General features: G+C 36.7%; 2 protein-coding genes across 4 annotated transcripts in view; one reads left to right on the top strand and one right to left on the bottom strand.

Moving 5' to 3' along the window:
- Positions 1-10271, top strand: part of LOC116180216 (protein gustavus-like) — a 33114-nt gene extending 22843 nt beyond the window's left edge. Inside the window, exons 2-4 of one of the 3 annotated variants that reach the window (XM_031500099.1) lie at positions 6076-6304; positions 6428-7025; positions 8954-10271. In XM_031500099.1, the coding sequence (XP_031355959.1) occupies positions 6076-6304; positions 6428-7025; positions 8954-9093 (967 nt within the window). In that variant the 3' untranslated portion in view covers positions 9094-10271. Of the gene's footprint in view, positions 1-6075; positions 6305-6418; positions 7026-8953 lie in introns of all 3 variants that reach the window. The other 2 variants (XM_031500098.1, XM_031500100.1) reach the window with 2 other exon arrangements.
- Positions 10272-14066: 3795 nt separating this feature from the next.
- On the bottom strand, positions 14067-17596 carry LOC116181351 (cyclin-dependent kinase 5 activator 1-like). Its single transcript, XM_031501684.1, has 2 exons — positions 16347-17596; positions 14067-15679 (listed from the first exon to the last, which is right to left on the bottom strand). Exons 1-2 carry the CDS (start codon positions 17112-17114, stop codon positions 15284-15286), a joined length of 1164 nt encoding a protein of 387 aa, XP_031357544.1. The 5' UTR covers positions 17115-17596; the 3' UTR covers positions 14067-15283.
- Between the last annotated feature and the right edge of the window lie 1864 nt (positions 17597-19460).

Below are 19460 nucleotides of genomic sequence, written 5' to 3'. Positions count from 1 at the left end.
GTACGATTTCGTCATTCCTGGTGAATGCCAAAGGATTCTCCACGATTCTTCGAATGTGCCATGTCGTCATGGTGTTGACTTCATCAAGGCCAAGTTCACCGATTATGCAATATTAACGTTCTTTGTCTATGAAACATTGAAGCAAACTAATCTACAATCTACCTACATACATTGTGATTGTTTAATTTAAGAACAGCTGATTCAAGCTCACATATGTTTCCAGTATCGAAGGGTTGGGGATACACACATGGTCTCCCCTACTGGGAAAGCACGTGCGTTCGTGCTTCAAAACATTACATTTTTTTACTTTTGTACATACGCAGCTTGTTATATGAATTATCTATTTATTCTCATTAATTTGCATTTCATGAATCCCATCCAATTATCTTGACATAATAATTTTACTATTACTCAGTACGCATTCGTGCTGCGCCCTTTTTCCCAAAATGTAGTATCAATTTAATAGCCCTTTCTCATGATCTCAGGGATGTTGGTTCACTAGCACCACTACCATTGAATTTTGTTAAATGTAATAGCACATAATAAAGTTTTTATTTATTGCTGATTTATTTATGTAAAGTTGAATGTGGTACTCCGTCCATTTGGCAGATTTTTTTTAAATTGGGGGTGCTACATTAGCTGGTACCCTTTCAAATGGGTAAAATGTATGAATTCATAATGCTCACACTCTATATCGAAGATGATTGGTGTCTAGTTCCATTAAGAATTTTTGCATTGTAAAAAAATTTTTAAAAATTCTAAACTTGCAAATAACCTACTATCCAAAAATTCTTGGTGTCACACTTCGTCTAGCTTCATTAAGAATTTTTACATGAGTTTGCATTGTAAAAAAATATCCTAAACTACAAATGCCCTAATTTCCAAGTATGCTTGGTGTCACTCAGAGCTGGGCAGAATACTTTCAAAAAGTATTTGAATACTAAATACTTTTACGTCCAGCACAAGCGAATACTAGATACAGATATATTGAAAAGTATTCAAATACTTTAGAATGTATTCGAATACTTTCAAAAGTATTCGAATACTTTCAAAGGTATTCGAATACTTTGAAAAGTATTTCATTATCTTACTTTGAAAAGTATTCGAATACAGTAAAAAGTATTCAAATACTTGTCACTCAAATACATTAAAAATTTAAAATAGTATACTAGATAAAAGGCGTAATACTACCTACTTAAAAAATCAAGTTATACTTTGTATGGGGTTAGCTTTTTTTATATTTCTATTGTTATATACAAATTTAAGGGGAGTAAAAGCATATTATTGTTATTATATTAGTATATAGGAGGTACCAGGACCTGTCTTATATTAGTTATATCCTTAAGAATACGTGTACCAGTTTTCAAAGCGATCGTACGTCGTGCACATGATACATACGCCTTTCTGAAATTAATCCTAGCGATTTTGGAACAGATCCATTTTTGACCATCCGTTTGTCCGTGTGCATGATAACTTGTTTAGAAACGTGCGATCGCTTTGAAAATTGGTCTTAAGGATATAAGAAAGGTCTCTATTGTTTTTAAGTTACGTAGACTATCGAGTTCGGTATTCAGATGTATCGGATTTTTATATTTGATTTTGTGACAATGGAAACTTTCCCTAAACATTTCTAAATTGTTCTCAAATATTTGAATAACTTAAAAGTACCTACTGCCTTTTTTTGAGGCCGGAAAAAAATTTGTCTGAGATCGACCGGAAAAAAATTTTTCTTATAGAATGTGGCCTGTAGAATCCATAATTTCAAACAGTTCCAAGATTGGGCTACTAGTTCAAAAGTTAGAGCCCTTTGAATTTTTTTTCGAAATTGGTTTCTAGTCTATAACTTTTGATTGAGAAGTCTGATCGAAAAAGTACGAATTGTTTTGGATACTACGCACCAAAATTAATAAGAAAAAGTGTTTTCCCGAGAAATTTTGGTGCAGTCGATTTTTGGTAAAAAAGGAAGGTTATACACTGCCTTTTTTGAGCCCCGAAAAAAAAATTGTCTCAGATCGACCCGGAAAAAAATTTTCTTATAGAATGTGGCCTGTAGAATCCATAATTTCAAACAGTTTCAAGATTGGGCTACTATTTCAAAAGTTAGAGCCTTTTCAATTGTCTTTCGAAATTGGTTTCTAGTCCATAACTTTTGATTGATAAGTCTAATCGAAAAAGTACGAATTGTTTTGGATTCTACTCACCAAAATTAATAAGAAAAAGTGTTTTCCCGAGAAATTTTGGTGTAGTCGATTTTTGGTAAAAAAGGAAGGTTATAGGTACACTGCCTTTTTTTGAGGCACGAAGAAAAAATTGTCTCAGATCGATCCGGAAAAAAATTTTCTTATTGAATGTGGCCTGTAGAATCCATAATTTCAAACAGTTCTAAGATTGGGCTACTAGATCAAAAGTTACAGCCTTTTCAATTTTCTTTCGAAATTGGTTTCTGGTCCATAACTTTTGATTGAGAAGTCTAATCGAAAAAGTACGAATACTTTACGAAGTATCCAAATACTTTGCGAAGTATTCGAATACTAAATATTTGTGAAAGTATTTGAGTTACAAATACAAATACTGCTTCCATAAAAGTATTTAATTACAAAGTATTTGAATACTTTAAAGGATTTGAATACTAAAAAGTATTTACAAAATCGATTACTGCGCATGTCTGGTGTCACACTCCGTCTGCCTCCATTCAGAATGTTCACACGAATGTGCATTGTAAAAAAATTAAAAAAAATATTCTACACCTACAAATAACCGAATGTTGACTTAATGTCCAAAGATGCCTGGTGTCCCATTTCGCTAGCTTCGGTATGAATTTTTGCATGAGTTTGTTATTGTAGTTTTTCAGAGGTTTGTCTGACCTCAGCTTATTTTTTCCACGTTTGGGTGCTTTTTTGTCTACCACAAGTGTGACTATACGGACCTTCTTCATGGAGATAGCTTTCATTCGCCTTTTGGTCACTTGTGCTTGGTTTTTATCTCCACAAATTCCCATAATTAAATGGCAATTGTGTGGGATGCCAGCTACTCACAAGAGTCAAGTGCCCTCGAAAGGGCCTTACATAAATTTACTGCCCATATGCTTTTAATAGTGAACCCTCGACTGAACCACTCTCTGTATTAGTTATTTAAATCTTATTTGTATCATATAGATTGTGCAGGGTGGTTCAAATTCGTAGCTCACGATTGGAATCGCTGTAACGCTGAGAGATACAGTGTAGGTTAAATGCCCCCCCCCCCCTAAAAAAAACGTGTTTTTGAATATAACTGAGATATCCAAAAACTGAAAATGTTAAATTTATGTTTCATCAAGGGTTTCATGTTCCCTAACTGAAACGGTCGGAAGTGAATGGTTTCCGTTAGCACCTTCTATGGGCACTTTTTTTTCGGAAAATCTGAATCTTTTATCAGAATTTCCATAACACCCTAGATGTAGAAGCTAGAGGCTACCACTTTCTTAGTTCTTATGGGCGTCATATTCGATTTTTACAGAATGAGATAGAGGACAAAAAAAAGTAAGCCATGGTAATTCAGCAAGATTTAGTTACCATGGATGTTTTGTTGAGAAATGAATGCAAAACTTTTGATTTTGAAATTTTTCTTGTAAATTTATGTGAAAGTATAGAGCCGGCCCGTGTGGCGCAGTTCAGTTGGAGCTGGACTGTGGTGCTAGGGTCCCTGGTTCGAATCCGGGTTCGGGCATGGATATTTGTAAATGTATAGTGGGTTGGGTTGGTAGAGCAGCCTTGGCTGAAACCCCGCCCACTCAAAAATAAAGGCAAATAAATAAATAAATAAATAGAGTAGGACACGTCACATTGTACTTTTTTTTATCCTGTATCTCATTTAAAAATCCAATATGGTGCCCATAAGAAATAAGAAAGTAGTGTTCTGATGTAACTTCTACATCTACCGTGGTATGGAAACTCTGATAACAGATATGCGATTCTCCCCAAAAAAGTGCCCATAGACGGTGCTAACGGAAACCATCCATTTCCGGCAATAATAATAATAATAATAATAATAATAATGTGAAAGGTTGCGACGGCAGCAGCGCCGCTGAGCAGCCGCTGCCGCAATCGCTCAGTGTGCAGGCTTCCCAAGAGGCTTCCTTAGCGTTTTCCATTGCTATAGAAAGCATTTAGATAGATTTCCTGATCCTTTTGACGTTTTTCACAAAACCTAATGCATTGGGATGTACTTAGTGTACCTACCCTTAGTTTATCTCGATATTGAAGCAACTTCAGAGGAAATATCCAAAAAGATCTGTAAATTTTTACATAAATGAAAATGTATGTATTTTGAAATCTCCATGGGTAGATGTGTACATTTATAGCAATCTGTAGCTTCACTCATTAAAGTTAACAACACGTTTTTTGATCATAAACACATCCAGTTTACAAAACGGACAAATAAAAAAACAATTGAAAGGATCTCAAGAAAATCTTTTAATCGAACAGGTTTACGTCGAGACCTAGCCGGCTTAGGCCTCGTTTTTCCTCTATTCTTCCTACGTAAAGGTCAAGCCACCCTCACTCGTCCATTCAGTCTCGTACTCGAAACACCGCTTCGTTATCTCACACATGGCGTTGTTAATAAATAAATCCAATTAATTCCGATAACGATCTGGCCAGACTTAAAAAAAAACTAATATTACAATGACAGTTTAATAAATTTTCCAATGTCGTGTCTTTTTGATCAAACCGTCGACTTCGAGCGATAGGATCTACAATTGGTCCCGTTTTCCTGGGAATAGTCTTCCACCACGTCGTGAGCAGTTAGCGTAGTATTGATGTTACCACTGTACCCTCATCCGAGTGGGATCAGTTGTTAGATTGTTATTCAGCATTGTTATCTTCTCTTGCCTCCTGGTCTTGTGGGACCTTGTTAGTTGCATGCTTGGTTCTCTCTTCCTCTTTGTCGCAATATGCTTGTATGAGCAGTCTCTGCTTCTTCTTTTCCATTCTTAGTACTTCCTTGAAGTGCGGGCACCTTCCTGCTATGGTTTAGTATCCCTTCTCTTCCCACAATTCATAATACTGTTCACCATTATATTTGGAAACTATTTGGTCTTCCTGCGCGCAAATTCGACATGCCTTCGTTCTATCTGGTTTCTGACAATCCTTTGCCCTGTGCCCTTAACCCCAGCACCTATAACACTTTTCAATTTCTAAACTCTTATAAAGTACATGTTGTAAGTGGTGGTGACAGTGGATCTCACCTTCCTACCCTCCATCACTGCGGTCACCTTTTCCTTGATCTTGTCGACCAGTGCATTATTGTTTCCGGTCTTTGCCCTTTTGTGTGTTTCTTACATTGTGGATACCTTCTTCAACCCCTCTTTTAACTTCCTTAATATTTCGCTGCAACTCGTCTCCTGGCCTGGTTCCACAATGATCGTTTCCCTGATTCTGCTCCGCGCTGCGCTCTCGAAGGTACCAAATGGGGCGTGGATATCGATATGGATGTATTTGTTTTTGAATCCTGCCTCCACCATGTTTCGAGACAGACCCATTCTCTGTTTGCCGCTATCATAGTCCATGTTTACTGGTATTTGAAGTCTTCTCGCTTGGACCGCTCACAAATGTTACTTTTTAGGATACCCGTTGGCGTTGGATCGTCTTTTTCCTGGGCCATAGCGGTTGGTTCTGTTTGAACGTCTGCCTCCAACATGAGGGGGTGGGGCGTCTCCGTTCTTTCCTCAGTCCATCTCTTCGCCAATCACCAATCAATCGCATTAGGTTTAAGCAACAAACTTTCCCCTTTCTCGTCCATTTTAAATCGCAATATGACTTAGATGGCGCCAAAGCGAGTACTACTACGGCCCTAGAAGAATCTATACCGCCGACTTGAGGCGAGAGGTCAAACCTATCCATTACGTATGCCCGCGAAGGTTTGTCATGTAGTAAAACACTTTCGAAAACGGGAACTGGAAAAAAGAGGATTTTATTTTTACAAATTCGCACTTTTACTGTACGATAAATATACGCAAAAGGCTAAGTTTGGTGTCCAATTAAAATCAAATCCATAATTTCTTGACCATAAGACTGATGGGATTATCTATTTTTACAGGTATAGGAGTGGTTTTCGCAGTAGCACAGTAAGGAATACAAGTGGAGCGGGCAGCGGTAGATTGTGCGAAGTGCGGCGAGCATATAAGGCAGCCGTGGTGCCGTGCAAGACGGGCCGCCGAAGGGCCCGTGGTATGAGCATGGGCCAGAAAGTTTCTGGAGGAGTTAAGTCAGTTAGCCGAGATGCGGCCGCACCGTACAAACCCGTTATACCACGGGAACTCGCTCAGGTAAGCAGAACAAGTACGCAACGATATTCGATCACTATTTGAATGAATTAACTCGAGATAGTGTGAATATTTTGTAGTAGTTAGGGCCGTTTTATGAGTTTTTTTGATGTGTAGGAATTTCAGCGGCCAGCACGGCTCGACATGTTACTGGACATGCCACCAGCACTCAGGGAAACACAGTTAAAATACAGTTGGAATGCGGATGATCGATCGTTAAACATTTTCGTGAAAGAAGACGACAAGTTAACCTTCCATAGACACCCAGTTGCACAAAGTACAGATTGTATTAGAGGTAAAATAGGATTTACAAAAGGGCTACATGCGTGGGAAGTATCTTGGTCGACAAGGCAACGAGGAACGCACGCCGTCGTAGGTGTCGCAACTTCCGAAGCACCCCTTCACTCTGTAGGTTACCAAAGTTTAGTTGGCAGCACCGACAGCTCGTGGGGATGGGATTTAGGTCGAAACAAATTGTACCACGACTCGAAGAATTACGCCGGAGTTACATATCCAGCCCTTCTCAAACCGGACGAAACCTTTATAGTACCCGACAAGTTTGTGGTAGTCTTAGATATGGACGAAGGGACGTTAAGTTTTATGGTCGATGGTCAGTATTTAGGAGTTGCATTCCGTGGACTTAAGGGTCGCAAACTGTATCCAATAGTCAGTGCAGTTTGGGGTCACTGCGAAATTACTATGAAATATATCGGTGGCCTTGATCGTAAGTATTCTTTTGTCTTTTTTTGTTCACTAATTACTTCCTAAATGACAATTTACAACCGTTAATTAAATTATGGTTCTCTTGTTCATTTGAATTTTAAAATATCCTGTTACCTTCTAACTCGTAAACTTTTACAATTAATTGCTTTGGATGATATCTTGTAGCAACGTAATAAATATGCAAAAAATATTAATGAGAGGTGGGGATTGTTTATTGTTGTGTAATTAAGTGTCTCAACAATGCTTTAGTAGCCTTGATGGTCCCCAAGGTTTTAAATGTAGGTTGGTTTCATCTTTGAAACTCCACAACCACAGTTTTTAACTTTGCTTTCTCTCGGGCATTTGCATTATTTCAATTTTTTAACTCTTTTTAACAATGTTCGTAAAGGCATTAATAGTAATAATAGCGTATATTTCAATGTTCCGAACAACTGGAGTTCAAATAATTAGTGCAAGTATGTGCTAATTTGTGGTGGTTTTGTTGTTCAATAGGCGCCGCCTATTTTCATTGTTTATAGTTAGAACAAATTTGGCTATGTACAATTTTTAGCACCAGTACAGTAGAGAACAATTGATATAATTATTGGAGCAACAAATTATTTATGTAGTAGAATTTTCCTTAGTTTGCGTGCACGTCATCTGTGTATTATGACGTCATCATTTAGTATGTTTACATAGCATCATGCAATCAATGAAAGTATTACATCAATGAATTCTATGGACCAATTACTAAAAAATGTTTCGGTAGTTATTTGTAACAGGTTGTCTATGTCGCGATCTTTTACTAACAAGGTGGACGTAAAGGAAGTTTGAAAAAAAAATGTGAACAACTTTTTAGTGAATTGGGTAATATTTACGAGCCTAAAAGAAATAGACTAAATGCAGATAGGGCTGAAATGTTAGTGTTTTTGCATCATAATATCAAAAAGTTAAATTTTAAGTATTAAGTATATACTGTATTTAGAACCTGCTATATTAGGTATATTTTTTGTTGTTTTTTTTTAACTTTTTTAGTAAAAATGTTAACTTTAAAATAAAACATTTTATTTTCTTTAATAAAGTATTTCATTTATGCACTGAAGAGTTAAAACAGCTAAAAAAATTGTTTGCCGATATATCGGCGCAATTACCTTGCCGATACGATACGATACCGATAATCGACAATAATTGCCTATATGCCGATATACCAATATCGGTATCGTTCGACCACTAGTAAAAAGTTGTCAAATTGGTCATGTCGCAATGTAAACGTAAACTACCACAATTTCGATTGACAGGTAGCCTGAAAACAACAAAAACCTTTTCACTAAAGTTTTTGGTTATTTTTTAAATAACGCCCAACTCTGCATCAAGAACCTATGTTTTGTCAAAGGAAAATCCTACTTTATGCATATTGTATCAAACCTTCCACTGCTGGCCGTGTATTCATTTCCTGTCTTATTTTCGTTATTTATAATTGGCAACAAATTCAGCCAATGCTCAAATTGTTGTCACCTGCAGTGTAAAGAACAAATTTGACAATTATTATTTGAGCACCAGTTGTGTATTTAAATAAATGGCAAGAAACCAACGCAAGCCAAGAGAAAATGCTTGAAATTATTTTAGTTTCATACTATTAGAAGAAGGCCCTACAAAGAGATTTTTACTGAAATTTTAAATTATCCCACACATTGGGAAGGAGGGTTAAATGTACTCGTCGAAACAATGTTATAGCTTTTTGTTTCATGGATTTTCAAAAAACTGAGTTTGTTTAATTACTCAAAATTATTATAAATAACAATCAAGCAGACGTACATATTAAAAAATATCATTCTTTTGTTTAGCTATAGGTTAAAACAATTGGTAAAATTCATCAAAACTTACTATGGTTTAGTCTAGAATTATTTTAATTGTAAATAAGTAAATTAATTGTTGTTTAATTTTTTTTAGCCGAACCTCTTCCGTTAACCGACCTGTGTAGGCGCATCATCCGACAGCGTATAGGAAAAGCGAATATAGAAGAGAGAGTTTCCAGTTTGAATCTTCCACAACCTTTGCAGACTTATCTTTTGTATAGAGATCGTAGATAATACAATACGGAACATTCTGTGCAGTGATTAGTGACGCATAAACGACTTTTAATTAATATTTGCTGTCTAGTAGAAAAATTACCAAATATAAAGAAAGTGTGTGTTCTTAAACGGACGGATTTGTGAACTAATTTCCTTTACCGATAATTGAAAACTTTCAATTCTTCTGTATTAAAATTTTCAAAGTCTTCTACGGGTGGCTTTTGTCATGTTCGAATCGACGATGATTCCGATTTGGTAATGTGATATAAGGTTTGACTACCTTGATCTCCAAAAAAGGCAGAAGTGAGAATACCGCGGCGGTCGCACAGGTAGAGATAATTGCTGCCATTTAGACAATGCCATAAGCTGTAAATAATTGTAACTCAGTCTTCTAACCACATATTCTCGTAGCACAGCTTCCTGAATTATAGCTTTACAGGTAGTTCAAGGTCGTGGATATGTGTATTTCGTGCCACTGTCATTCCTTACGCTTGGGCGCTCCAAGAGCGTCTTTATTTTAGTTAACGACGAACTCTTCATTTAGTTTAAGTATTAGGACAGTGCATCAAATACACGTAACGCGGATTGTTTTACAAATAGAATAATGTAAGTGCTCAGGCGTTACACCAATGTAACTACATGTATGTTTTAAGAATATTAGACTTATTTTTGTAAATATTTAGTTAAGTGCCAGTTACGGATAATGGAATTTCGTTTTTATTATCGAACGTCTACAAAGGAACCTTGAATCATAAGTTTTGCGTTATACATCCGAATTGTGCATGTTTGTGTTGTGGTGGTCCTGTCTTAGTTTGTAAGTACTTTTTTTAATTTGTTTCGTTATTAACAACTCTTATCCAAGAAAACAAGTTTTATGGCTTTGGCCAGTTTTTTTTTTGCTCCATTTGACGCTGTTATACTTTGTTAACGGATTTTATCTCGCCAAAATTACTTTTTGTTCAAGTTTTATTGTAATTTTGTATGTGTAGCGAAATGTGAACGTGAATCTTCACTTTGTAGATAATGGGCTGAGAGACTAAGTCTCATAGGTTAATAAACGGCAATTTCGTAGTCTGCCTGGATACCTTAGTAAAGATTTAAATTACCTTTTCATTTCAATTCCATCGTAAGTTGTCCAGGCATATGTTAAGTTACTTGATGTATCATTATAATATAAAATAAAGCTCGAAAACATATTCATTGTTATTTTCCGTCGAGGGCTATATGAAGTGATTCATGATATTAACAGATGACCTCTTCTTAATTAGTCTTATTTACAAGTTAATTGTATCATATAATTACTTGTGACATGAATGTGTTCTAACATTACATGCATTTATATGCGAAACTTAAATATATTTGACATATTTCCCAATTAAAATACAAATACATTTTTTTGTTCGAGATTGCCTGCAACTTTTTTTAATCATTTTTTAAATGCCCTCTAGTATTATATTTTAGTAGGTCATACTGTATGCTGTTTTGTATTTTATTTTCGTTATATGTATACTTTGTTTCACTGGTGAATATTTCAACACACTATCTGACGTCAGCAAAATTAAGGCTTTCACGTGTGGTTGTCGTGAATAATACAAACCTTAGTTTATAGCAGAAACTATATAAATCATTGTAAACCTTCTGGCAATTCTGAATTTAATTTAGATCTTAAAAATAGCAAGCGTAGGTTCTGCCGCTGCAGTCGTTGCCATAGACCTGGCATTGTATTATGTTCTGAACCTGACCTTCATTTCATTTCATGCTTCACGTCCCATTTGAAATGAGAATGACAGATGTCATTAGAATGCACAATCATCTGTTTCACTTTATCTACCCTTGCGGTTAAACATCGACTTTGCATTACTCATTCAAAACAATTTAACATCTGCTATAAAATAATAGTACATTATATACCAAGGTAGAGAAGTCCACTATTATTGCCTGAGCACCAAGATTACATCTCGAGGCGCTTGCGCCGAGGGGTGTAAGGTGCGAAGGCAATAATAGACTTCTCTACCGTGGTATATATACTATTTTTTTCACTACTAGCACTTGAAATCCTCTAAATTAACATATTATATTGATAAGAGAGTTAACGGTTGGACAGAATTGTTTGTTTCTTAATTTAACATGTCAATCAAGTACGTGGAAGTACAAGTCAAACAGGCCGTATTTTGTTCTGTCATTGAGATTTTTCAAAGAGTAATTTCGTTCGAATTTTTTCAAAATGTGATAATTTTAGGTATGTAATTTCTCTGGAAATTGCGAATGGTGGCAATTATTCGTTTTAGAGAACTTGTCTAAACGTTCATTGAGCGAAATTTCGGGTTGTGTTTTCTAAAAGTGACAGCGTGACAGTTCTCATTATTGACTACTAGTTAATAATAAAAAATTATTAACCACTTTGAACAAATGCCGAGAAAGCCTACTTTACAAGTGGAAAAAGGGTTAATAATCATGTCATCAGACGCTAGTAGTGAAAAAACTTATTTATTAATGTATCACTATCGTTCATTGTTATCAGACTAACAAAGGTGAGAATTACTTTTAAGGTATCTGATCCTGATATGTTTTTTCCTATTCCCAGACTAATGTTCATGTATTTCATGTGGGAAAAGTCCGTGGTATGAACCAGACTTTATCCCATCCTATGCCAATTGTTTGTACCTTCAGTCGAAAAGGATACTGCCCTGCGATTAAGTATATGATTACAGAAAATTCGGGAATTGCTTCATATATAGTACTTTCCAGGAGAGAATACCGGTACACAATTGTCTGGTTTAATATGAAAAACATACGATTGTAGACAGCCATTAGATGTTCTGGTACAGGCACTCTCTTGGCAAGCATAATACTGCACTTACGGGCAATAAAGTTCCAGCTGCTTCTTTTTCACTTTTAAAGTAGGTACCTAATCAACTTCAAAATACAACCTTGCTCACCTGTGCATGAGTTCGGCATACTCATAATGGTAACAAAGCGGGAGTAACTATGACTCTCTTTGTCGATTCCTTACGGTAACGCGAGGTAAATGAACCAAAGAACTTACGTGTAAGTCCTCCTATCATAGTGGTGCACACGATTAGGTAGGCAAGAGCCATAGTTTCGAGCAACTACCTCCACGTGGTTCCCGCTGGTACCTAACCATCCTCTTTGTGTGGAAGGACCAAGTGCTGCGCAAGGACTTACGTCCTAGGCAACAGGGCCTTTTGATAGCGTGACAAGCAATTTGTCCCAAAATACTTACGGCCAGTAGGAAACCACTGGTCTCGTCACTGCTAGAATGGGTGTGAGTGCGGGAACCCCTTTTAGACCCGTGCCGAACAAGTGCAGCATGTTCCCTGAGGTTATTGCCATAGTCCAGCTCTTGCCTAGTCATACCAAATTATGATTTGCATTTTTCATCGTAAATTGAGAAAATCATGAAGTGGTTGCCATACAAATTTAGGAATGTTGAAATGGTTCCACTGGAGTCATAATTCTTAAAGTTATTGCAACATTTATGGTCTTCTAAAGTCAAATGTTTGAGTTTACTACAGTTTACCATTAAGAGCGCAAATTTCAATTTTGTAAGGCCATCCCGTCATGATCATAAAGCATCCAAATTTGGCATTTTCCATCGTAAATTTGGAGAATTGATAGGTGGAGGATATACAAAATTTAATAAACCGCGTATAAAGCGGATTTAGAAAAGCGGCCGTTTGCAGGCAAAAACTTGACCCGGAACATTGTTTTGTTGTGCACTTTTTACCATAATTTCAGTTTTTTTCTCAGTTTTTGGCTGATATTTCAGAAATGAAGCGTTTCATCATTAGAGCGCGTCAAAGACAAATATAATCCTGAACTCGGTGTACCTTAGGGAAAGTAAATGAAAAAAATTGCTGTGGCTATATACCACCCGCACACCTCTGTAAACTGACGTTTAAAATATGCGATATGTTTGTCTACTAGAAGCAGCTGAGGTTAAAATTTCAAAAAAATATATCCATAAATAAGAAAGATGAGATTGCGCAGTTTCCGCATGCGCACATCTGATTTTTACAATATGCGATATGCTTGTCTTTACTAGACAAGCATCTGTGGTTAAAATTTAAAAAAAAATCTGTGCATGCGGACATTAATCGTCAAGATTTTTTTACACTGCCCAATAGTTAATATGGGCACCTCCACTTATTGTAGAGTATCCCACTGGTGAACAAGTTGTTTCACCCCATAGACGCGCGTCTCTGCCCATCTAATCACGCACAAGACCCGCGGGCCGGCTTTCATTCTACATTTATGCTCCAAGTGTGTAATGTTGTTTTTTGGGGAAGGAAATGTTACATACCTTCGTCCTCTTTGTCCACACTTTCTGGAAATACTCGTAGTCTCAATAATCTGGGAGATTTCCAAGCCCAGTTCTACTTCAATGTCGGATGGTCCGTCCCCAATGATATTTGAGAGATCTGTTTCGATTGTCACGGTACTGCAGAGCACCCCAATTGAGGCCTACTTTTTTGTAGCTAGGTACATTTTTTCCACACGTCTTGATGCATCTGCAGCTCTGGCTTTGGATTTATTATGAAAACAGCGCAGATTCCAAATTGGTGTCGCTAGAAAGAGTAGTACGTTTAGGGCTAGAAAGCTAAGAGTTCAAGATCCTGAATTTATGGCTGATTTACCATTAAGAGCGCACACTATGTATAGGAGTTACCTTATTGACCCTTATAGGGACAGTTTTTCGTGTTACTGTCCATCTATCTGTCAATTACTTTCCATGGAATCATATATTCACTAATACAAGGTTATTTCTCCGATAGGATTATTGAACCATTAAAAACTTGCCCCTAAGGGTGGTGCATTTATTACCATCAACTGCAGGTGGTGCGCTAATTTAAGAAAATCAAGGATTGTTTACATTTTATTCATTTACTGTATGAAATCATGTTCCTCTTATTTCGAAATGCGAATTTAGGGGTGGGTAAATTACTTTGGCTAAAGACAAAAGTAAAAAATAACGTTGCTTCATTTTATTTGTTTCAAGAAAATGATACAAACTTATTCAGATCATGGATTTTTATGGTTTTATACCCTTTAGGTATAAGGTACCTACCTCGGTACCTACACGCACTTATAGTAGGTATTTTTAATTTAGAATAAAAGAAAAAGTATAATTTTATTCTTACATGTAATTATACCAACAATAACCAGTCGAACAAGTTCATTTTCACAATATCAATCACGTACCAATTTGAGTAAATAAGAACTTCTTAGTTTAATACAGGGGCACCTTGTTGAGTTAACACAACGTTTACAAAAATATTTACCAATGACAAAAACAACATCTAAACATATTCGTAACAATTATACAATGAAAACAAGCCAGTCTTTTCTTTTCAACATAACAACAAATAAGCACAAATCAACATTTATCCTAAACAACTAAAATCACTCGCCCTTACATACGAAATAATTATTACTACTCACACTCCTTTGAATATTAATGACTAGCCTTTCATATTGCCAGTCAAACTCTATAGCAGACATTTATCAGATAAATTTAATTGTAACATGAAAGACCAACCCTTAATGAATTTTTATAACGCCATGCCGACAAAAAATGATCACTTAAGTACCGTCTAGAAAATATCACCAAACGTAAAAATTTGTACCCCCAACATACAAGTCATTGGGGCTAATTTTTTTGCTATCAGCTACAGTATCTAAGTAATCGAGTAAGTACCTATTACTATTCCTGGTACCTACAGAAGTATATTTACTAAATTGCACACCCCCGGCTCACCTATAATAATAATTAACAGAAAATTTCACAAAAATTATACCTATATGTTTCCCGCCATAAAATTTTTATCAAAATTTTACAACCATTTCTTTTTTTACTAAAAATGCGGCATCAACAACTTTACCACTAAATTTCCTACCCACAATTCACACCCTTTTTACAGTTCTACGTTTTCGGAAGTGGAAATATGAAAATGAAACACACACTCGCAAATACTCAGCTATAAAGCACTCCTAAATGAACACAGTTCTTTTAAAGTATATTCCTATACGATAATACAAAGTAATTTGAATTGAATCGAAATCACCCTGTATTATCGAATATCTGCGCTCGTTTATCTGTGTTAAGATAAAACCCACCTTAAACTTGACAAGGTACTACCGTCGGAGTTTCGGCTAAAGTAAGTTTAACTACGGTTATTTCTTTTCGTCAAGCGGCCGTTGTTCCGGTGTTACAAGATACGACAGGTACTGTTTGACATGCCATAGTGGCCATATTGTTGCTAATAGAGTTCGTTATACCGCACGCTTTAAGTTCCGTAAAAATCTCGGTGAAATAACCAGGCTCGGCGTTGATGCGTAGCATATTTGAAGAGAGTCTGTTCACTATGTCTAAACACCGGTCCCAAAACTTCTCTTTGGAGTCCTCGACGAGGAACGGTTTCAGCGGATACGATATTTCGTTACCCATATACGAATAAGACAAATAGAGGCAAGTTAAAACGACCGCTTGAAGATCTTGCTCACATTCGACGCTCTCTTCCACTAAATCCCGCACCAACATGTACACGAAGACAACATTTGCCGGATTTATAAAAGCCACGTCCTAAAAAGAAACACATTGAAATATTTCCGTGTAGAAAAATTGGAACAGGTCACAGTAATTACCTACTTTGAAAGTAGGCTTTTTGATCGATATACAGAGATAAAGTGCTAAGGGATCAAAATGTCTGATATTTCGAGGGAAAAGGATTTTAATTTATTATTGCGATACAGCAATTCATTAATCTTTTCGTTAATGGCATCAGAGGGAATGGGTGTTACTACCCCTAGTTCCCTTTGAGACTAATATTCCACGTGGGGGAAATCTAATTGCCTACCAAGTTAAATGTCTGCAGGCTTCCTCGAACTGATGCGGCAGACGGTACATTTTTTATTAGTAAACATGGCGAAACTAAAAGGGGTAATAAGAGCACACGTATAATACTGTTTTGGAGCAGACGTCGACGTCGGGCGCCGCGTAGCCAGGCATCGATCGTGGGAAAATGCAGCGGACCAATTCGCTTCTAGGAATGAAAGGCCGCGAAGATAATAAGAAATAATTTCGTTAGCTGGACGAGCTTACATCGGAGGTATGTAGGAGAACTGCCTACTGAAATAATTGTCCAGCGCCTGACGTGTGCAATAATATTATAATAGATTAACAGGAAACCTTGACCTAAACCTTATACAGTTTTGGTCGCCCATAAGCATGCACAATTAGCTAGACAAACCTGCCATCCTTGTAAGAGAAGGCTTCTGTCAACAGTTCTGAGCCACATCACAGCATCTCCCGCTTGAAAATCTCGCAGTCTGTAACATTTCGAATGCAGATAGATTCCCAAACATTTGAGTAGTTCGGACGTAGAAGCTTGAATGACGGTTTTCTTGGGTACCGATGTGGGGACTACCTGATTTTGACTATTCACAGAGTTGTGTGACAGTAAGGTTTGCTTATTACTGATTTTGTCGCAATTTATGTGATGATTTGAGTTGTTGTTAACATTATTCACTCGGACGATATCCAAAGCCAGCGCTGAGGTACCTATACTCTTCGAGTTGGAGTAATAGGAGCCCTGTTTGTTTTGCTGTATATTTTTGTTCTTATCGACAACTGGATGAATGTTGTCTACTAAGGGCTGCCGGAACACAGTAACATTTTTGTTCTTGTTGTCTAGTTTCTTCTTGTTGTTATTGGTAGTCGAAAATCTCTTCCACGATAACGCGTTAATAAACAGCGAATGTTTTTTGAGGTTCTTCTCGAGCGCATTTTTCTCCGAGATTATTCTCGCGTTATCGTTGTTATTAATGTTGTTACAGTTGTTATTATGGAGGTTGTGGTTCGAATTTGAGTTCGTCAAGTTAGTGTTGGATTTGTTTTCGCGATTTTTCACATTGTTTAGCTGTTCGTATGAGAAATTATTTAGGGTGAAATCGGTAGTTGATGTGCTCGTATACACCGGACGGCGTTCGCGCGGAGAAAAACTCAGCACCGTGCCCATTTCGACGGTATATTTACCTTAATTTTACGGGCTTTCCCGTTTTAAGATTAACACATTTTCACACTGCGTATCATCGGGTTGGGCGACCGGACGACACCGTTACGAAGGGTGGCCCAGGGGTCGATCCTTGGCAAATAAAGGCGCCGGCGCCAAGTACCCTAGCAACCTGGTGATGTCATAAGAAATCAATATACTCCTACATCCCTTAAGATATACCATAGTTAAGAGAAGTTTTAACATTTAGTATCACGCCATTCCCAGTGTCATGCAATTTTCCTTCAAAACGCACATTTCTTGCTCGAACGCGATCAAGCAATATTACCTACCCCTTTCTTTAAACTCACTAACCCGCGTGCCTCCGCAACACCAAATGTTTACACTAAATTTTGATTTTCTAATCGTTTACAACGACGTTACATGCGGCTCGTTTCCGTTTGGGAAAAAACCGCAATTGCGGCTACATTTCCTATCAATAAGGTTTAGAAAATCTTCAAGGCGTTAAACTCGGCACTGATGGCTGAAACGAAAAATTCCGATAGCGAACACGCATTCATTACGTATTCCGAATCATAACCTACAGGATCAATAGCTCAACTCCCCAGATCTCATAATACCTGTTACTCAATAGTTTAGGTATATTGTCAAATTTAGCGAGGCACTTGTCAAACTTCTTTGTTTTAAACGCTGATAGAATATTGGATTTTTGACTGCGCATCATAAATATTGAGAATTACAGCCTCGAAGATTCTGAACATTTTGTAATTTTCCGCATTAGCACTTTAGCATACGTCGGTATAGATCAGGGAAGACGTATAAAGACATTCAAGGTGCTGAGAATCGAATTTCATGAAGTATAATGTTCATTTCGTAAATTTTCCACATATTTAATAATGAAGGGAGTTATAAGACAGATATGTTTTAATGAAATTTGCCGCTGGAAGCTGACGATATATATGGAGGTAATTATAGTGGGGCAAATTTGTCAATGACTCCTATCTAAACCTCGACCTCGAAATAGCACGCCAAATATCCCATATAGTCAAGTCAAATTAGCGCAATTTTGGACAAATAAAAACATTAATCGGTAAAGATCTGAATTTTGGTATACACATTTATTGGGACTTTCTATTGAACATACTAAAAGTCCCTGTCAAAATCTGTTGCGCTCGAAGAACGGTACACTTTTCCAGTTTTTTGCCCATGTCTCGGCAACTATTACTGATACGAAGAAATAGTTTACATGAAAAATATAGTTTACTAAATTCCCTATAAAAAAGAGTATTTACATTTTTTTTGTATCTCCAATACTTTATGTGTAATCTCACGTTGAATGCGTCAGAACGCGTTTAGGACTTGTATCGTAGTTATAGGAAGGTGACCGTCTTTTTCATTACTACACCGAAAGCTGTAAAAGCACCAAAAAATGAACAGAATCGTCTTGCGATAAAGCATTCTAGCAATGACATAATGTTTCATGATACGATCTGAGACAATTTTTTTTTCGGGGCTCAAAAAAAGGCTTCCTTTTCTTACCAAAAATCGACTACACCAAAATTTCTCGGGAAAACACTTTTTCTTATTAATTTTGATGCGTAGAATCCAAAACAATTCGTACTTTTTCGATTAGACTTCTCAATCAAAAGTTATAGACTAGAAACCAATTTCGAAAAAAAATTCAAACGGCTGTAACTTTTGAACTAGTAGCCCAATCTTGGAACTGTTTGAAATTATGGATTCTACAGGCCACATTCTATAAGAAAATTTTTTTTCCGGGTCGATCTGAGACAATTTTTTTTTCGGGGCTCAAAAAAAGGCAGTGTATAACCTTCCTTTTTTACCAAAAATCGACTGCACCAAAATTTCTCGGGAAAACACTTTTTCTTATTAATTTTGGTGCGTAGAATCCAAAACAATTCGTACTTTTTCGATCAGACTTCTCAATCAAAAGTTATAGACTAGAAACCAATTTCGAAAGAAAATTCAAAGAGCTGTAACTTTTGAACTAGTAGCCCAATCTTCGAACTGTTTGAAATTATGGATTCTACAGGTCCCATTCTATAAGAACATTTTTTTTCCTGGTCGATCTGAGACAATTTTTTTTTTCGGGGCTCAAAAAAAGGCAGTGTATAACCTTCCTTTTTTTACCATAAATCGACTACACCAAAATTTCTCGGGAAAACACTTTTTCTTATTAATTTTGGTGCGTAGAATCCAAAACAATTCGTACTTTTTCGATCAGACTTCTCAATCAAAAGTTATAGACTAGAAACCAATTTCGAAAAAAAATTCAAAGGGCTGTAACTTTTGAACTAGTAGCCCAATCTTGGAACTGTTTGAAAGGCCACA

The sequence above is a fragment of the Photinus pyralis genome, unplaced genomic scaffold (genome assembly GCF_008802855.1).
Source record: "Photinus pyralis isolate 1611_PpyrPB1 unplaced genomic scaffold, Ppyr1.3 Ppyr1.4_LG9, whole genome shotgun sequence".
Lineage (NCBI taxonomy): Eukaryota > Metazoa > Arthropoda > Insecta > Coleoptera > Lampyridae > Photinus > Photinus pyralis.
Note: the sequence above shows the minus strand (reverse complement) of the source record. Positions and strands in the feature narration are given on the sequence as shown.